The 20249-nt window shown below is 31.0% G+C and overlaps 2 protein-coding genes and 1 pseudogene across 2 annotated transcripts; 1 reads left to right on the top strand and 2 right to left on the bottom strand.

Moving 5' to 3' along the window:
- The first annotated feature begins 389 nt into the window (after positions 1-389).
- On the top strand, positions 390-9154 carry LOC123192142 (annotated as a pseudogene).
- A 203-nt stretch (positions 9155-9357) lies between these two features.
- On the bottom strand, positions 9358-11149 carry LOC123192141 (ankyrin repeat-containing protein NPR4-like). Its single transcript, XM_044604589.1, has 3 exons — positions 11071-11149; positions 10449-10954; positions 9358-10364 (listed from the first exon to the last, which is right to left on the bottom strand). The coding sequence occupies exons 1-3, from the start codon at positions 11147-11149 to the stop codon at positions 9651-9653; spliced, it is 1299 nt and encodes a 432-aa protein (XP_044460524.1). The 3' UTR covers positions 9358-9650.
- Positions 11150-11840: 691 nt separating this feature from the next.
- On the bottom strand, positions 11841-13468 carry LOC123192140. Its single transcript, XM_044604588.1, has 3 exons — positions 12229-13468; positions 11976-12132; positions 11841-11868 (listed from the first exon to the last, which is right to left on the bottom strand). Exons 1-3 carry the CDS (start codon positions 13466-13468, stop codon positions 11841-11843), a joined length of 1425 nt encoding a protein of 474 aa, XP_044460523.1.
- Between the last annotated feature and the right edge of the window lie 6781 nt (positions 13469-20249).

Here is a 20249-nt window from a genome sequence, read left to right as displayed (position 1 = left end):
AAGTATGTATGAACATTTTACATTATTTAAGAATACTAATACAAAATTAGTTTAATAATTTGTGAGCTTCTAAATCGTCAAAATGTTTTTTTAATTACAAAGATCAAAAACAAAATATGATAGATTGAATACTTAAAATGAATAATACCTTAATAGTAGATTGATCTATTAGAACATTATGTTAGAAATGATATCAAAACTAATTCGCTTATGCTTTTGGTTGCTTGATTGTCAATCCCAACAATAATTATTAGAATAAAGAAAAAATACAGCTAAACGGCACATATTTATGCTCACTTTATTTCCAAGATGTTACTCCTTACTAGTGCACAGATTTTTTCCAGTAACATGAGCCACCCTTTAGGAGAAAAAACTGTGCTCAATGAGCGATGGCGATGAAGAGAATATATTTAACCAAGCATAGTATCCAGGTATCTATTACCTTTGGAAATTTTTGAACAAGTGGCTTTATCATTGCTTGTGGAACATGCAAATCAAACAAGATGTGGCATTTTGATTATCACCGTTTGAGAAGCGTGCAATCAAACAACTAGTGACATTTTGATTATCACCCTTCGGAAGGCCTGGAAGCATGGTTATTAGTATCCCTGAGTATTAGTACAATACTGTGATGTATAGTATGAGATAATGTATATTATTAATACGAATTGATATATTATTTTACAAAAATGATAACATGGTAGCGTGAATAAAAAATTTTAAATTTTCAATAGTGTTTATAATATTTTTCATAATAATGATATACTGAGTATAATTTGTTATTGTTTTTTATTTTATTTAAAAAACATATATAAAAAATTAGACATTTGGTATATAATACGATACGTAATTTGACTATAATGCTTATAAGTTTTAAGAATACGATACAAAATTTGACTATCACGTCTTTAAGTTTTCAGAATTAATAAGATGTACACAAAAGGTTTTCTGTTAGTTAAAAAATAAGTTTACAAGTCTGTTCTATTATCACGATATTCTTCACTTTAGATACACACAATGGATAGCAATTTTATTTTTTATTTTACAATCCAAATCATATGTTGACCGTTTAGAAGCGTATAAATTATTTAATCAATCTTGTCTTAAACTCTATAGTGATATAAGTTATTTATGATATGAGATTTGTTTAAAGGTTTATATTTTTCCTGATAATTTTGGCTACCCTATTTGTGTCGAGGGGAGAAAAAAAGCAAATCCTTATGATAACAAACAGAAATTTTTATCTATTACCTTTAGAAATATTTGAAGAAAGTAGATTTTTCATTATCTACATCAAGATCGATTGAGTTCATTTGAAGGCTTGTAAGTTTTACGAATTAATCAATTAAATGTATACAAAAGGTCTTTTTAGCATATCCCTATGCATGCATTATCTTTAATAGAATTATAGAAAGGTGGAAAATATACTTACAGAAATATAAGACTTCGTGTATCCGTGTGCCCCATCGATATCCACTTTCGAAAGCTGAGGGTATGGTTGCTAGTAGGTGCTAGTAGGTGAGGAGAGGTCCAGTCATTTAGGTCCTTGGGTGTTGCTAACGATTCATCCTTCTTCAGTAAATATATAGAGCCGTTTCTGTGAAAATTTGAAAAGAACTTAGCACATCAAATATCAGTTGAATATGTCAATTCAAAGCAAAAGTAAAGAAGCTAGGTGGGCAGAGACGGAGAGCAACATGGTGTCCTGTGACGGTAACGTGCAGAATGGAGGCATCAGGCTTTTCTTTCGGCCAGGCTTGGGCTCTAATATTTTTTTTACCCCGGCTGGCACCAGACAACTTATTGGAGGCATCAGTTTTGGGCTCTAATATTATTTCACCCTGGGTGGCAGTAGACGGCTAATTGGAGGCATCAGGTTTGGGCTTTAATAATATTTCACCCTGGATGGCACCAGATAGCTGATTGAAGGCATCAGGTTTGGGCTCTACATTGATAAAGCCTATGTCTTGGCGGTGAATGTCTTTAATCTTAAAATATTCTTCTTCTCTCCTTTCCCCTTGGAATATAAATTGCTTTTAGGTTTCTAATGATTTTGAAGCTAAAAACTTCAACACTACTATTCTCCCAAATGCAACAGCAATAAAAAGCTGGGTTTCGCCTTTCATATTCTCAGCCTCCAGGAACTCATCCTCTTTTTGATCTTTAATATTTTCTTCTGGGAAGAGCTGACTACTAAGATTGACCAAGGCCACTACGGCCTCCAGGTTCCCATTGGCTGCAGCCTCATGAAGAGTTGTGTTCCCGTCGCATTTTCTAAATAGCCATACCTTATCATATAATCTTCTTTGGAAATATTAAGTAGATTGAAGCGATTCTTTTTATTTCTTGCTGAGCACTGCCAATTGAAATGGATTGTCCCTGAAGGCCGCCACAGGATATGACAGCAAACTTTTATGTTTCTGGTACAAGTCCATCAGAGATTCCCAATCATGTTCAGGGCTGCCCTATAAGGCTCGTAAAAATCAATTTTACCGCCCATCTTGACTCAGTTCAAAAGCTTTTTATTTTTTGGTAAGTTATAAAAATGAAAACCTGGTTGAGATTAAAAAATTTCATCAAAATTTGTCTTAGACACAACAAAGAATCAGCCACTACCCGTGCCCACCTCTTGAGTGCTTTAATGTTTGAAAAGAAAGAGTATACTAATGCGCACCCTTTTAATAAATTTGTTAGGATGTGATTGGGTAATATTTTATCTTTAATTTAAAATTATCAAATCGTATAATTATACATAAATTAAATATTAATTAGATATTCAAAATTAAGTGTATATAATTTTATTGTAATATTTTGAGGTATCAACCTATCACCTTTTTTAATTGAAATAACTCAAATTTTTTTATTAAATAATCTAAACTTTCAAATTTTTTTATTAAAATAACTAAACTGTTAGTATATCTTATTAAAGAAAACAAACAAATGCAATTAGTATTATTTATTTTGTTTTGTTTTGGAAGTAAAATGATTAGTTTGATATCTTAAATAGAAAATAGAAAAAGTCTAGTCTTGTTAATAAAAAAAAATAAAAGTTTAATTATTTAAATAAAAAAATTTGAAAGTTTAGTCATTTTAATAAAAAAAAACATACATTAGTTTATTATTATTGGATACGTCTAAATGGTGTTATCCTATAAATATATAAGAAGTTTGAATGTATCAAACTAATTACCTTGCTTTTGAAACAAAACAAAACAAATAATATTAATTGTGTATGTTTCATATCTTCAATAAAAATTATTGAAATTTTGGTCTATTCTATAGAAAAATATTTGAAAATTCGATTCTTGCAATAAAAAATATGAGAGTTTAGTTTCTTTAAGAAAAAAATAAAATTTGATATAGTTTAATATATTCATAAAAAAGAATTAAAAAAAATATATTAACAATTTGCAAATATGAGTACATCAAAGTGGAGAGTTTTGCAACCTCACTTGAATGCTCTTATGGTTGAAGTTCTTCACTTGTTAGAGAAAGATCTTAATCAAAGTTATAGTGAAGAGAATAACAACTATGTCTTGTGTTCTATGAAATCTGACAAACTATATGTTGTGTGCTTTTATATGTAGGGATTGGTTATATTCTTGTACACGAAGATGGATAAGTATCATTGTTTTGCTTAAATAATTGATAAAGGCATAAAGCTCATTCATACTAATGGTAAGATTATAATAAAGATAAAATTCATTCTCATTTTACCATGATGAAAGTATAATAAAGATAAAAAAATGATTAATAACTTATAATATAATAAATTAGAAATAAATAGTTATGTAGATTTATCCAAAATTGGGTATTGTTATAACATTTCAAGATAAATTTTATATTGTCAAAACACAAGATACATGTTAAGTATGTATAACCATCCCACATTGTTTTGAGATACTAAGACAATATTGGCTTGATAGTTCATGAGTTCTTAAACCATCGAAACATGTTTTAAGTTGTAAAAATTAAAAGCTAAACTGTGATAGATTATATGCTTAAAACATATAATATTTTGATTGTGAACTGGTCAATATGCTTAGTCTCTGATAAAGATAAATTTAAACAACACATATTCATTGAGGAAGACATTATAACTTATTCTTCGTGTTTGTGAGCCAATGAACACAAATGTATAAGTAAGGGTGATGAATCACTTCAACAAAAATAATATTTATTAACTTTTTTTGAAACTACTAAAAAATATGAGAAATAAAAATAATAATAACTTATTATAATATTTATAATAATTACCGACATAAATTAACAAAAATTCAAAACTTATTTTGGCATTTATAGTAATTGGTACTATAAAATTAATTTCTTATTATATTAATTTATAAATGATATATTAACATATATTTCTACATTTTATATCATTATTATTCAATTATAGAAATAGCATCTTAATTTAATTTATCAAGAGAAATTGTTTTTAGGTGAAAATTATTGCTTTATTGATTTTTCAAGAACAATTACTTTAAGGGAGAAAAAATTTTGCTTCAAGAAGAGCACAGTTTGATTTACTATTATTAATCAGGTAATTTATTCCATTGGAAATGATATTTTGTCATGATTTTTTCTGTTATTTAAAATTATGTTTATTATCCTTTTTAATCTTGGATTAATGTTGTTGTGGTTTTGTAGGATTTTTTTATACTGATTTTTGTTTTTTACACATTAAATCAAACATGAATTGATTTTCTTGCATATATCACTGGTTTAATTGCAATTCTTTTTATTTTTATTTTTGGTGATTTTTTGTTTGATCTTGATTAGTCTTTTCGTTTTTTTAATTTTGCGGTAGATCTTAGCCTCAATGTTTTTATGATTGTTACACATTTTAATATGTTTGATACTGTTATATATATATATATATAGAGAGAGAGAGAGAGAGAGAGAGAGAGAGATGGTTTATTTTTTATTTTGAATTTTTGGGGTTATAGCATGAATTGATTTGTTTAATTATTTTCTTCTATTATCTATAGATATTTATTTATTTTAATTAGATTACATTATAAACAATATTATTTTTGAGATTTACTAACAATGGTAAATGTTAATATAAATTATATTTAAGAAATAAAAAACAATTAACTTTCATGACAATTCTAAATAGGCTAAACGGCTAGTGCCCACCCAAGGTTTGTTGAAATGACAAATTCCTATCCACTAAGTTTGAAAAATCCAAATACCCACCCATCATCCATTTTTTTGTAGTCTTTCCAATTAACTTTAAGTAAATGAAATATTTGCCCTTATTAATTTAATAAACAAATTCCTGTTGCATAATGTGGATTTTCCCACCACATGGGAAGAAAAAGGAAAAATTTTGGGTGTGAATGCATTAAATTGATGGTGAGCTACATCATTGCCTTCGTGGAAATTTGTTTTGTATTTAACCATTTTCTTTGACTAATGGGGCAGCCAAATGTCTATAAATACCTCTCCCTTCACTCTTCATGTAACACAATTTTTATTCTTCTTCTCTTCATCCGGAAAAAGGCAATATATAATCTCTTTCTCTCCTCTCAATTTGCATACACGCCTTTCTCTTCCATTTCAATCTATATCTCAAATTTTCTTTCTCATCTAGTTCTTTTCATTATATTTATAACAATTCCAATAATTTAATATATATTAAATTACATATTATTTTAATTTATTTATGATGACTGTCCGCCGCATCTCTCTCTTTTTATTTACATTTTGACATGAAATGCAATTTATTTTCTTTTCGATAATAGCATATCGAAATTGCTAGGATGCTGGATTGTGCACGATTATCTCTATTTCTATTTTTATTTACACTTTCCTTCTAGAAGCACAATCTACCCAGAAAAATTGCAGGTGAGTCTTCAACAGGGTGTCACTAATCAAGTGCCCCCGTTCTTGGTTCAATGCTTATGAAGACACCAAATCCTTGTAGATTTCCATAACTTCCAATTCTAAAATTTTGGTATTCCTAAAAGGAAAACCCCCTAATAAAAATAAGACTTATATTATGCATATAATAATGGTTTATATTATGGTATTCTAAAATTTGCCCCATTCTTTAGGCATACAATAATGACAACAATTAACAAATATAGAAAGTTTAGTTTATCCTGAAGACTTTCGCCATTTTGAGCAATTTTCACCGTTCTAAAGACGACGTTGTAACCCAAAACCGCCAAGAGCTCATACATCCCTCCATCCGCAGTTGCCATTGAGTCATCTATAAGTCATAATATTACATTCAAGCGAAAATGATTAACCATCGAACTGTTATTCATATAAATTATAATTACATTAAGAAGAAACAACTGAATATTAAACTATTATATTCATAATATAAATCATTATTATTAATAATTAATTTAACTTAAAAGTTAATGGAAAAGGCTAATAAAAATGGATAATAGGTAAGTATTTAAATTTTCTAGACTTAATATGTGAAACTTGTTATTTCAATGGACCTTTGGTGAGAAATAGTCTTTTAGCCTTTTAAATATCATAAATAATAGTCATTATATTGTATAATTTTTAGTGACAACTATTTTGTGTTTATTGGCGGGAAATTAATTAAAATAGACAGTCGGTTTGTCATGTAAACTTTTTTCGGCAGCAATTCTAACTTTTTATCTTTTTAAGCAAATTATACTTTTTATTCCAAAAATACCCCTTATTTAATTTCTTAGCGTTTACCGTAGGTTTTTACCAATTAATTGCTTATATTTCAGACGAAAATACAAACAGGTGCGTGAAAATACAAATAGGTGCGTGAAAATGTAAAATGGTGCATGAAAATGTAAAGGGGTGCGTGAAAACACAAACGAGTACGTGAAAATACAAAACAAGTACGTAAAAATATAAACGGGTGCATAAAAATACAAACGGGTGCGTGCAAATGTGAAGGGGTGCGTAAAAATACAAACGGGTACGTGAAAATACAAAACGAGTGCTTAAAAATATAAACGAGTTTGTGAAAATGTAAAAGGATGCGTAAAAATACAAACGGGTGCTTGAAAATGTGAAAAGGTACGTAAAAATACAAACAAGTGCGTGAAAATATGAAGGGGTATGTAAAAATACAAACGGGTGCGTAAAAATACAAACAGATGCGTGAAAATACAAACGAATGCGTAAAATAGAAAATGGGTGTGAGAATTATAAAAAGGTGTGAAAAATATAAAAGGGGTGCGAAAGAAACAACATAGGTGCGAGGGGCAGGGGATCTCCTGCACCCCTTTATAATTATAAAAGGGGTGCGGGAGCCTTTATAATATATATTAATATATATTATAACTCTCACACCCTTTTTATAATTTCTCCGCACCTCTTTTATAATTCTTGCACCCTTTTTATATTTTACGTACTCATTTATATTTTCACGCACCCCTTCATATTTTCACGTACCCGTTTGTATTTTTACATACTCATTTTGTGTTCGTTATTTTCGTGCACCTCTTTTATAATTCTCGCACCCTTTCAAAAATTTTCGCACCCTTCCACACACTCGCAATGCTTGCCTCACCCTTTCACACACCTACACCCATTCCTGCACCTGTTTTCAGATTCCCACACCCCTTTCCAAAATCCCACACCCACGCCCCTTCCCGCACCCCTTTCAGAATTCTCGCACCCTTCCAGCACCCCTTAACACTTTCTCGCACCCCTTTTGAGAAAACATACCGTTTATATCCATTATTTTCCTTATATATCAATCAATTATAAATTTAATTATTTTATAAATTTATAGATTTTATTCATAGATTTTATTTTGTTTTTCAATTTTATTCATAGATTTACATTTTCAATCTGTAGATTTTATTCAATCTAATCTTAATGCGTATAGTGAAACGTAAGTAATTAATCGGCAAAATACTATAGTAAACGTTGAGAAATTAAATGAGGGTATTTTTAGAATGAAAAATTCAATTTGCTTAAAAAGGTAAAACGTATGAATTGTTGTCGAAAAATGTTTAAGTGGGAAAACGACTACTTATTTTAATTAATATCTCGTTTATAGGCATTTGTTTATGCGCCAGTAAAAATAATGACAACATTAATAAATACCATTAAAATTTGTAATTCAAACGAGCTAGTGAAAATTCCGAAATTCCTATTTTAAACTAAGGTGACATGGGTATTTCAAATTTTTAGTGAAAATTGGATATTTTTGTGGATTGCTAGTGCTCAAATTGATTTGAATGTTTGATTTATTTAGAATGATATATCATATAATCTTTCATAGCTCCAATCCAATTGTTGAGTTTGAGTTTGATTTAGTTTAGATTGAGTCGAACTTATATTATATTGTTATTAGGCTAATATGAGACATGAATTTAAGTCGTGAATTTATGTTGAGTTTCAAGTTTCATACTGAGAGATCATACCAAACTTAAATTATCATTAACTTTGGTTTGATAAACAAAAACTATCTTATATTTCATTTGAATTTAACTTGAGTTCAGGCTTGATTTAGATTGAATTTAGCCCTATCTAAGAAACTAACTTTGGATTATGTTTACGTGTAGCCATATAGGTACACATCATTTTCTTGTTTGTTCCCCTTATTGTCAAGGGGTTCATCGCAGTTACGAGAGTGGAAGAGATATCACAGACAATTGACCCACAGAGCTTCACCGTTCAGAACTCTATCCGTTTTTCTGGGCCATTGGCTACAACTCCCATTAGTAGCCAAATATGAAGTCCGAAGTCCCAAGCATGTCCAGGTTTGGTCTTTTCCATCTCTGAATGCATTTGAGAATTGTAGGCTCGGATTCTTCTCTAATTGGCCATTTCATTTCTCTCTGTTTAGATCAAGTTTGAAGAAGGCATCAGTGGGACTCCTCAGATAACAGACTCCATAGTTTTACAGACAACATCGAATCTCTGGGACAATAGATCGACCTTTCCCCAATGAAATGCTTGTTCATTTCAGCCCAAGACACAGCTTCATCTGTTGCAAGGACCATTTCTAGCCAACCACCATTGAAATTCCCAATCTTAAACAGCAATGCTCAGTCTTGGTTAGTAACGACATACCTCAATGAAGAGCTTCGTATTTCGAGGGGAGATGCTGGCAGTGTGTTTGAGCTCGTCAAGGAAGGAAGCTCTCTATTGACGCCATGAACTCAAATTATTATAATTTTCTGGTTCTCTTGGATGTATACCAATCTTCTTCTCTGGGATTCGTGGAATAAAACATGGGTTTGAGTGACTCATAAACATAATTGTATGTTTTGGTACGGCTAATTAATTATTCAATTGGAGAAGAGAAATTGAATATATATGAAGAAATTATACAAGACTCTAATATTGAATTCAATAAAAATCTCAGGATAGGAATAAATATATGGAGACAATTGGTACTTAGAAAATAAGAATCTTACTGAAATAAGCTAAAAATACACCAAATGTTTACAATTTATAAACTCAACATGACTCTTAAAAAACACCCACTACTTGCATATAGAACAGGGTAAAATGCTCTCTCTTAATTGACACCTAACTCAGTGAAACCCAATATAACGAAAACAGATTTAGACTTATTATCAATAAACAAGAACGGCACATAAGTTAATATCTCAGAGACTTATCAGCATCAACTTAAATACATCTCACAGACTGGGAGCTCAGATTTATTATCATTAACTTTCTTCTTAGACATTTGACCGTCGTCCTGAAGCTGCTCCGTATGCGACTGGATTATTAGGAGCTGGTTGATCTACATTGGAACCTGGCTTCTTAAGCAGTGAAGGCTTTGTGAGACACCGACTCTTAGACAATCTAGGATACAACTTGAACAAAGTTTTCTGAAATGCAGCATACATAGGAAAATTCATGAGTGCAAATATGCTGACAGGGAAAAATGCAGCAGTGTAAATGAGAGTAGTGGTCCAATGTGGCTTTTCTAAACGAATCGTGAGCAATAATGAAGCTGAGAATGCAATCATTGTTGTAGCCAACGAAATGAAGAGCAAGGAGAAGCCTATTGTGAGTTTTCTAGGCAGTTCAAAGAGGAATTCATCATACGTATAAGGCGATGTCAGTGCAGATAAGAACATTACAACGGAGGTCAAGGAGCAGGCCAAAGCAATAACGTCCATGACTGCAACAAGCAAGAAGAGACTGCTGTTCAGGAAAATTGGATACCCTTTCTCATTGGAACCTCCAGGTACAGTGTAGGCAGCCGCGAAGACCACTGTAGCAGCGAGACCAGCCACTGCAGAACAAGACTGGGAAGTTTCTTTTGTCCATTCTCGTGCTTTCCCTAGTAGTTCATTATGCTTCATATTGAATAGCTCCTCGCAAGTCTTGTGTTCCTTCTTGTCAAGCAACATGGCGTAGTAGGTGGGCGTGACCTTCTCTACACGCTGTATATATGGAAACTTAACTTATATATAAGCACATTTATGAAATAAAAAAATCTTGTAGGAGATTGAGGACGGGGGGCTTACTTTGTACCACTTTATCTCTTCCTGGAGTTGGTACACAGGTCCTGCTGGATGAATCTTTGTAGTTTCTGGCTCCATGTCTGCGGCATGGTGTAAAATGGTGTAGCCATTTTTGTCAACCGTTCGGACTAACCTTTTCATTGGTATTTTCGTATTTATCACACTATTGAAGATGTCATATTGACGGTGCTTGATTGCCACATGCAAAATATTCTGACCCACATCATTTATATGCTCAGCTAGCTGGGGACATTCATCTAGAATCTTGTTCACAATCTCTACTATTCCTCTTTCAGTCGCCAGCAATAACGGGATTGGCTTATAATCTCCAGAAGACTGGTCTTCTTCAATTTCAGATGGGGCCACTTGACTATTAATGGTTTCGTCCCAAGAAGAATCATTTTTTATCAGTCTCTCCGCTAGACAGAAAGCTAGTTTATGCTTTCTCTTTTCTTTCAAGATGTTACTCCCTACTAGTTCACATATTTTCCCCACTAATGTAAGCCACCCTATTCATGTTTAGGTGAAAAAAGGTGCTGCATGAGCGATAGTGATGAAGAGAATATTCTCAACTGAACATAAGAAAATTTTTATTTATCACCTTTGGAAATTTTTGAAGAAGTACCTTTATCACTGCTTGAGGAGCGTGCAATCAGACAACTTGTGGCATTTTGATTATCACCATTCGAAAGGCCTGTAAACATAGTTGTTAGTATCTTATAATATACGATATATATAAAAAATAATATGTATATTAAGATGTATTAAATTAGTACAATATAATTGACATATCAAACGATACATATTATTGATATAGATCTATACATCATTTTACATAAATTATGATATGGTAGGGGTGAATATAAAATTTTTAAATTTTTGAGAGTATTAATAATATTTTCCAAGATAATGCGATAGTTAGAATTTTTATATTATTAATAAAAACATATGAAAAATTATGCATTCAATCCACAATATAATATGCAATTTAACTTCAATGTCTGTAAGTTTTAGGAAGACAATACATGATTGGATGACCATGTTTGTAAGTTTTAGGAATTAATAATATGTACACAAAAGGCTTTTTATTAGTTAGAAAGCAAGTTTACAAGTTTAATCTATTATCAATATGTTTTCCATTTTAAATACTAAAGTCTATGACGATTTTATTTTTAGATTTTGTAACCCAAATCATATGTTGACTATTTACAAGCTTATAAACTATTTAACTAATTTATTTAAAATTCCCCTGAGACGTAAACTATTTACATTAGTTACCCTATTCATGTCAAGTGGGAAAAAAAAAAATTAAAGCAAATGCTTATTATTACATAGGAAAACTTTTATCTATTACCTTCAGAAATATTTGAAGAAGTAGCTTTTTCATTATCTATATCAAGATCGATTGGACTCATTGAAAGACCTGTAAGTATTAGGAATGAATAAATAAGATGTATACAAAAGGTTCTTTTAACATATCCTTATGCATACATTATCTTTAATAGAATTAAAGAAAGGTGGAAAATATACTTACAGAAATATAAGACCCTGTGGATCCATGTGCCCCATCGATATCCACTTTCGAAAGCTGCGGGCATGGTTGCTAGTAGGTGAAGAGAGGTCCAGCCCTTTAGGTCCCTGACCGTTGCTAACGATTCATCCTGATTCAGTAGATATAGAGCCGTTTCTGAGAAAATTTGAAAAGAACTTAGCACATCAGATATTAGTTGAATATGCCAATTCAAAGCAAAATTTAAGAAGCTAGGTGGGCAGAGACAGAGACCAAAATGGTGTCCTGCGATGGCAACGTGCAGAATGGAGGCATCAGGGCCTCTTTTTTGGCTAGGCTTGGGCTCTAATATTATTTTACCCCGGATGGCACCAAACGGCTGATTGGGGGCATCAGGTTTGGCCTCTAACATTATTTCACCCCGGATGGCACTGGACAGCTGAGTGGAGACATCAGGTTCTTTCTTGGATGTTTCTTTTTGGGTTGCGCCAGGCTTGGGCTTTAATATTATTTCACCCCGGATGGCACCAGACAGCTGATTGAGGGCATCAGGTTTGGGCTCTAACGTTATTTCACCCTGTATGGCACTAGACAGCTGATCGGAGGCATCACGTTTGGGCTCTAATATTATTTCACCCCGGATGGCACTGGACAGCTGAGTGGAGACATCAGGTTCTTTCTTGGATGTTTCTTTTTGGGTTGCGCCAGGCTTGGGCTTTAATATTATTTCACCCCGGATGGCACCAGACAGCTGATTGAGGGCATCAGGTTTGGGCTCTAACGTTATTTCACCCTGTATGGCACTAGACAGCTGATCGGAGGCATCACGTTTGGGCTCTAATATTATTTCACCCCGGATGGCACTGGACAGCTGAGTGGAGGCATCAGGTTTGGGCTTTAATATTATTTCGCTCTGGATGACTCTGGACAGCCGATTGGAGGCATCAGATTCGGGCTCTACATTGATCAATCCTATGTGTTGGCGGTGTGCCTCTTTTAACTTAAAACATACTCGGATCGATTTTTTTAATGATTTTGAAGCTAAAAACTTCACCACTTCTGTACTCCCAAATGCTGCGGCAATAAAAAGTGGGGTTTCGCCTTTCGTATTCTCAGCCTCCAGCAACTCATTCTCATCTTCAATTCCAAAATCTTCCAGGGAGAGCTTCTGATGATGATTGACCAAGGCCTGTACGGCCTCCAGGTTCCCATTGGCCGCAGCCTCATGAAGAGGCGTGTTCCCGTAGCCGTTCGTTTCTAAGTAGCCATACCTCATCATAGGATTACTTTCGGAAATACTTTCGGAAATATCAAGTAAAGATTGAAGCGGTTCTTTTCTTTTGCTGAACGTTGCCAAGTGAAATGCATTGTCCTTGGATGCCGTTATAGGATATGACAGCCTAAGATCATATTTCTTGTAGAAGTCCTTCACAGATTCCCAATCGTTGTTCAAGGCTGCCCGATAAGGCACGTACATCTCTCTTTTACTGTCCGTCTCGCCTTCTCGGTCCATTTGCTTCCAGTAGATGGAATAAAAGAAAAGACAAATGAGGTCCTAGGAAAAAGAATTTTGGTATTACATACTATGCTAATAGAACTTTTTCAAAGTTAAATAAATATGAAGATAATAATATTTTATGTACACTCATTTTTTAATATGTAGTTAAAGTTTTAACAATCAAACTAAAATATGAATTATTTGAAGTACTAGTTTTGATTAAATTGATTTGATCAATTTAACCAGATTTTTAATTTTACATAAAAACCTAAAAAAGTTATTTTTGATTACATGTTATTTACACATTAAATTTTAATATATGCGTAAATTTTATTCCGCACACTACAACACGTATGTTGAAATATAATTACAAATTAATTATGTAACATAACCATTACAATACAAAACAAAACAAAAATCAAATCTACTGCATTAAACAAAACACATGAACAGATTGAACAAAATACAAATCATTCACCATTCAACATTCAGAATTATGTTCCCTGTATTCATCATCAATAAAATCTCTAAAACTTTTTATGATTCAGGTTAAATCATTCAGCGCGCACGAAGAACAGACAAAACACACTCTGTTTACATAAGTAGAATAAGGTTAAACAATAACAAAAACATATTGCAACAGATAGATAGTGTGAAGTTATTAAACAGAACAGACAACCATAAAATCAGAGTTGATAAAGTCTGAGTGTTTTGTTGCAATATGTAACAAAAACACTCACGGTTGATAAGCAAAATAACAATAATATTCCATCATATTTTAACATAGTGAAACGATATATTTATTCATAACAAAAACAAAAACATAGCTAAGCTACCTTGGGTTTACTGCAGAAAGTCGAAAGGCGACTTGGAGTGTTTAGTTTGGCAGCAACGTCGGCAACGCAGAAAGGCTGGCACAATGGTATATATCGATATATTTATCAAAATAAAATAAGTAATACATTAACAATTTGCAAATACAAATACCTCAAAATGTAAAGCTTTGTGATCTCACTTGAATGCTTCTACAGCTGAAGTTCTTCCCAAGTTAGAGAAAGACTTTAATCAAACTTATAATTAAGAGAGTAATGACTATGTTTTATTTTTTCTACAATCTAAATAGGCTATATGTTGTGTGCTTTAATATATAGGGACTAGTTTTATCCTTATAAATGAAGATGAATAGGTATCGTTACTTTGCTTAAATAATTGATAAAGCTCATTCGTACTCATGATAAGAATATAATAAAGATAAAGTTTATTTTCATTTTACTAGGATAAAAGTATAACAAAGATAAAAATAGGGTTAGATTCGAGCCGAACCGAGCTTGAGCTTGCTTGAGCTCGAGCTCGGCTCTATTCATATATAATTGGCTCAAGTTCGGGCTCAAGCTCGGCTAAGGCCAACTCATTTCAAGCTCGACCGAGCTGAGCTCAAGCTTGGCTCATTTTTCGTTATCAAAACAACATCGTTTTAATATATATTGGTCAAAACGATATGGTTTTGTATCAAAAATTTTAATTTAAAAATCTAACAAGTAGCTCGAGCTCGAGCTCGATCGAACTCGACTAAGGCCGGCTCGTTTCGAGCTCGAACTGGCTCAATTTGAATCCAATCATAGATAAAAGATAATTGATAACTTATGATAGAATGAAATAGAAATAAATACATATTCATATCACTATAGTAATAAATAATTGATAAAGCTTATTCATACTAATGGTAAGAATATAATAAAGATAAAGTTTATTCTCATTTTACTAGGATAAAAGTATAACAAAGATAAAAGATAATTAATAACTTATGATAGAATGAAATAGAAATAAATATATATTCATATCACTACAATAAATATTTAATTTAAAGACAAAATATTTAAGAATAATTTTTTTCGTCTCAAAATACTACTTTTAGAGACGAAATTAAAGTTTTGTCCTAAAATGTTATTTTGAGGGATGAAATTAAAATTTTGTCCTAAAATAATTATTTTAGGAGATAAAATTTTAATTTTATCTTCTAAAACTTATGATTCATTTCTAGAGACTATTTTATTTTCTTTCCAAAATGATAATTTTAGAGACGAAATTTTAATTTCATCCCTGAAAATTACTTTTAAAGACAAAATTTTAATTTCATCTTGAATGTTCCTATCAAGCTAATATCAGCTCTACGGTTAAAGACTGTATAGAACTTCATCATTCAAACGCCAAAGCTTAATACAATTTTAACTATAGTATTCTATTATCTTTTATTCTCTTTCTTGTTTTAATTTTTTAATTTATTTGCTTTATGAGTTTTGTTATGCTGCCGATCCTATCGCTTTGGATCTTTATGGTAAAAATGTTAGACCGGTTGCGCCTTTTGGAAGCATAAGTAGAAAAACCTATATTGATTTAACACTTATACACTGTCGTTTGCTTGATGAGCTCCTTTTCAAGGTATTGCATTACAAGAATTCATTTAGTCAGTTTCAATTATACAGATGGATGGATAAGTAGTGATACTTCATAGTCTTTATTAATTAATATTCATGTATGTGTTTAAGTAATATATTTGTCTTGTTAATTTCCAGTTATTTTAAGATGATAAATAGGAATAATATATATTAATTTGCTGGTCTTTACATGGATGAGTCCGTGTGACATGGGGAAGGACATCTTGTGTCTGTCGAAAATGGAGATACACAATTTGTAACCCTGTGTTTTGGCGTAATGCGTGCTTAAAGGCCTGGTAGGTTAACTTGTTAGTGTTTTGATTATGAGTTATTATAATCAAAATAGGATGGTTCATGGAGGAAAATGTGGCTTTTAAGACCAGGGTTCCGCACTTATGGTAAAATCTTCTTAGTTTATTTGTTATTAAACTATAAGTCGTGTCTTGCAATTAACCTTTATTAAGTTACATATGTTGATTCACATAGTATGACTATCAATTCTGTATTAATGGCCTCATAATGTTCTTTTTTAAAAAAAAAAATTCGTTTGTAATTTCTTTCATTAATAAGTGTTGCTTGCGTTAAAACCAAAAATTGTCTTATGAAATGAAAGCTTTAAGCATTGAGAGAAAAGTAAGATATATCAAATTGTTATGAACAATTTTGTTCTACGTTGAACCTATTTTCTACTTCCATTTGTTTGGCTGATGTGCTATTTGGTAAATAGCTTTAACTTTAAGCTTTAAAAACTATAGAATATCACCTTTTTTTTTTTTTTAGTCTATATCTTGAACTAGATTCATTTTGCCTATCATGAATTGTTGGACTTTGATAATTTATATAACTATTATTTTTTATAAAATATGGAAAATTTTCTCTTAAATTTACCCAACAAACAAAAATGAAATTTTTTGTTTCTAATTCACTATTCAATCCAAGACAAAAACAAAAAAATCCAAATTCATTAAATGATTAAAGATGAAAAAATGCCCTTAACTTATTATGCAGTTAAAGACGAAAAAATTTGTCTCTCATTTATTTCACGATCAAGGACAAAAAATTTTATTCTTTCTTTATTGCACAATTAAGAACAAAAAAATTGTCTCCAATTTATTAGATAATTGGTTATTAAAGATGAATTTTTTTCATGCGCATTACCAAATGCTAATGCACATTTTTTAACAATTTAATCTTTTGCCCCAAATGACTTTTTAGGACAAATTTTTGACTTTTTGGGATGAAATTTTTCGTCCGTAAATTAAATATTTATTGTAGTATTTATTTCTAATTCAAAATTACACAATCATATGATAATATACATCAAATATATATTTATTTATGTACTCAAAATAAATACATATAATATTATTATTGTTATTATTATTATTATTATTATTATATGACAATACTTGTAGGAATTAAATCATCACATTTTGTCAAATTGAAGGGACAAAACTTTGTTCTTTTAATTGAAAAAAGTTAAACTTTTAAAATTTTCTATTAAAATGACCAAACTATTAAATTTTTTCAATGAAAAAGCAAAACTTTTACAAGTACCAAACAGACATGGCAATAGACCAAGCCCGGCCCTAGACCCATATAGTAATGGGCCTTTGGGCTGGGTCAGCACATACATTTTTAAGGCCCAAAGCCTAGCTATACATAGGGCTGGGTCGGCCCATTTAAATATTTTTTTTAAAATTTAATTAAAATGTTTAAATACAAATTACTTTTTAATTCTTAAAACCAAGGACAGTATTTCGAATATTTCATTTAAAATCTCTCACTTGTGACTTAGGAATACTACGGTTATATAATAAAAAATATTATAAGTTTATCATATAGTACAAATAAATTAATTTATATCTTGCATAAATTACCAATATAAATAAAATATATATACTATATCATTTATCTATTCATCTTCAACATTCAAATTTCTAAATTCTTTTGACATTGGATCCGTTTGTAATATTTTGTAATGATAAAATTGAAATGAAAATGAAATTATAAACCCAAAGAATTATTATTTGTGAATTCAAATAGTTTTCGAAAGAGAGTTAATGAGAAAATATGAAATTGAGAATATAATAAAAGAATTGAGTTTGAGATAAATTGAAATTGAAGAAGAGTTGGATTGGTTTATATATACAAAAATAAATAAATAAAAAGCTCTTATGCCATTTGCTCTGTTTTTTTTATTTTTTAAATAGTAACGGGTCGGCCAACCCATGGGCTAGACTCAGTTTGCTACAGTATTAGGTTAAACTTTAAATTTGTGTTTCAAATTGAGCTTTCATTTGGTTCAACCCAATTGATATATCTAATACCAAACTAATCATTTTACTTTTAAAACAAAACAATACAAATAATATTAATCGTGTTTGTTCAATATCTTCAATAAAAAAATAATGAAAGTTTAGTTTATTTTTATAGAAAATATGAAAATTTGCTTATTTTAATTAAAAATTATAAGAATTTGGTTCTTGTAATTTAAAAAAAAAAATGGTATAGTTCAATATATTCATAAAAAAAAAAGTAATATATTGACAATTTGCAATTATGAATACCTCACTTGAATGCTCCTATGGTTGAAGTTTTTCACACACTAGAGAAAAATTTTAATTAAACTTATAGTTAGGAGAATAATAACTATGTTTTATGTTTTTTGAAATCCGATAAACTATGTGTTGTGTGCTTTTATATAGAGTCTGGTTTTATCCTTGTAAATGAAGACAAAAAGCATTGTTACTTTGCTTAAATAATTAATAAAACTCATTGATACTTATAATAATAAGAATATAATAAAGATAAAGTTCATTCTCATTTTGGTATGGTCAAAGTATACATACTAAAGATATATAAAGATGATTGATCACTTCTAATTGAATAAATTAGACATAAATAGTTATCCGGATGTATCTAAAACTAGATAAAGTTATAACATCCCCAGATAAATTTTACATTAACAAGGTAAGAGAGAGACGTTAGGTATATATAAATTTTACATAAATAGTTTTTGGGGACACAAGATCAGTTAACAATACTGTGCACTACTAGCAAGTACAAAGTTGCGGCTGAGCAAACACAATGGCACATGCTGGTATGATGATTTTGTGGTAAAAGGAGAGGCCAAACTAGATGGATAGTAAGGTCTACAGGATAATTAAAGGGCAGATGTAGCTCAGCTGCTCTTGTTTCTGGAAAACATGGAACTGGTAAAGGGGTTAACAGTGGCCTTTTGTGCGTTTGCTTGCCAGAGAAAGTGCAGCAGAAGTATATTTTTGAAGCCAAAGTGTGATGGACTGCACATTGTTAAATGCCATATTTGATTTTGATACGGTAGAATGTATTTGATGGAGTTAAAATCATCAACAATGAACTGCACATCACGAAAGGAATTCAATGATATGGGTTTTCCTCATTTTGGAATTGGAAAACACATGAAAGCTAGACACATACGCACACGGGTCTCATTGCCTGGACCCATTTCCCGATGAAGGGTGGGAACCAAGAACAAAGAGTGTAAGCAATTTGGGATTGACCATGAAAAAACTTATAAATCATAATCTTAAGAGAGTTTATTTTTAAAAATATTATATTTTTGACGGGCTGCTCCGTCAAAAAACCAATGTAGAGATAGCCCACCATATTGTGGCTTACGTCTCGGGCCTTAAAAATTTGCGGGTTGACATAACTAGTCGGAGCCCACATTTTTTGCAGTTTTTGACATGATAGACTATGCCAATTTCGACTCTGCAAAACCCATTGTGGCCTATCCCATTTTGGCATTGTCAAACTCTATGGCAAGGACAAATGCATAGTCTACTGTTATAATGTGTAAATTATTATTTTTTACCAAAATTTAAAGAAATCAGAATTTTTAATCCAAAAATTAAGTTGATAATAAAAAATTAATGGAAAGACAAAAAAATGATTTAATTTCTCAAAATTTAAAAAAAAAAGAACGAAAGTAAAATGGCTAAACGGGATCATTGGATTGTACATGAAAATGTGCAATCTAACTAGAATCCAACAAATTTCACTCAAAAGATGTAATTCCAAGAGCCAAAATAGGAAAGTTGTGCTTCTCATCAGAAATGCATTCAAAATCAAAAGGCATGATCCAAGCCGGGTTTGCATGAATCACACCAAAAAATGTGATTGATTGAATTTGACAAGATCACATATTGATTAATAAAGTGAGTAATCAAATCTATTTATAAGATGTGTAAAATCAATAGCCAAAAGATTTAATCTCACCAAGGTTTAATGAAATCTTAAATTTACACTCTTTAAATTTTAAAAACCTAAATATCTATCATTCAACTGTTAGAGTTGAAGAAAAATATTATTGAGCT

Source organism: Mangifera indica, chromosome 12 (assembly GCF_011075055.1).
Source record: "Mangifera indica cultivar Alphonso chromosome 12, CATAS_Mindica_2.1, whole genome shotgun sequence".
NCBI lineage: Eukaryota > Viridiplantae > Streptophyta > Magnoliopsida > Sapindales > Anacardiaceae > Mangifera > Mangifera indica.
The sequence above is the reverse complement of the archived record's forward strand: the minus strand, read 5'-3'. Positions and strand labels throughout refer to the sequence as shown.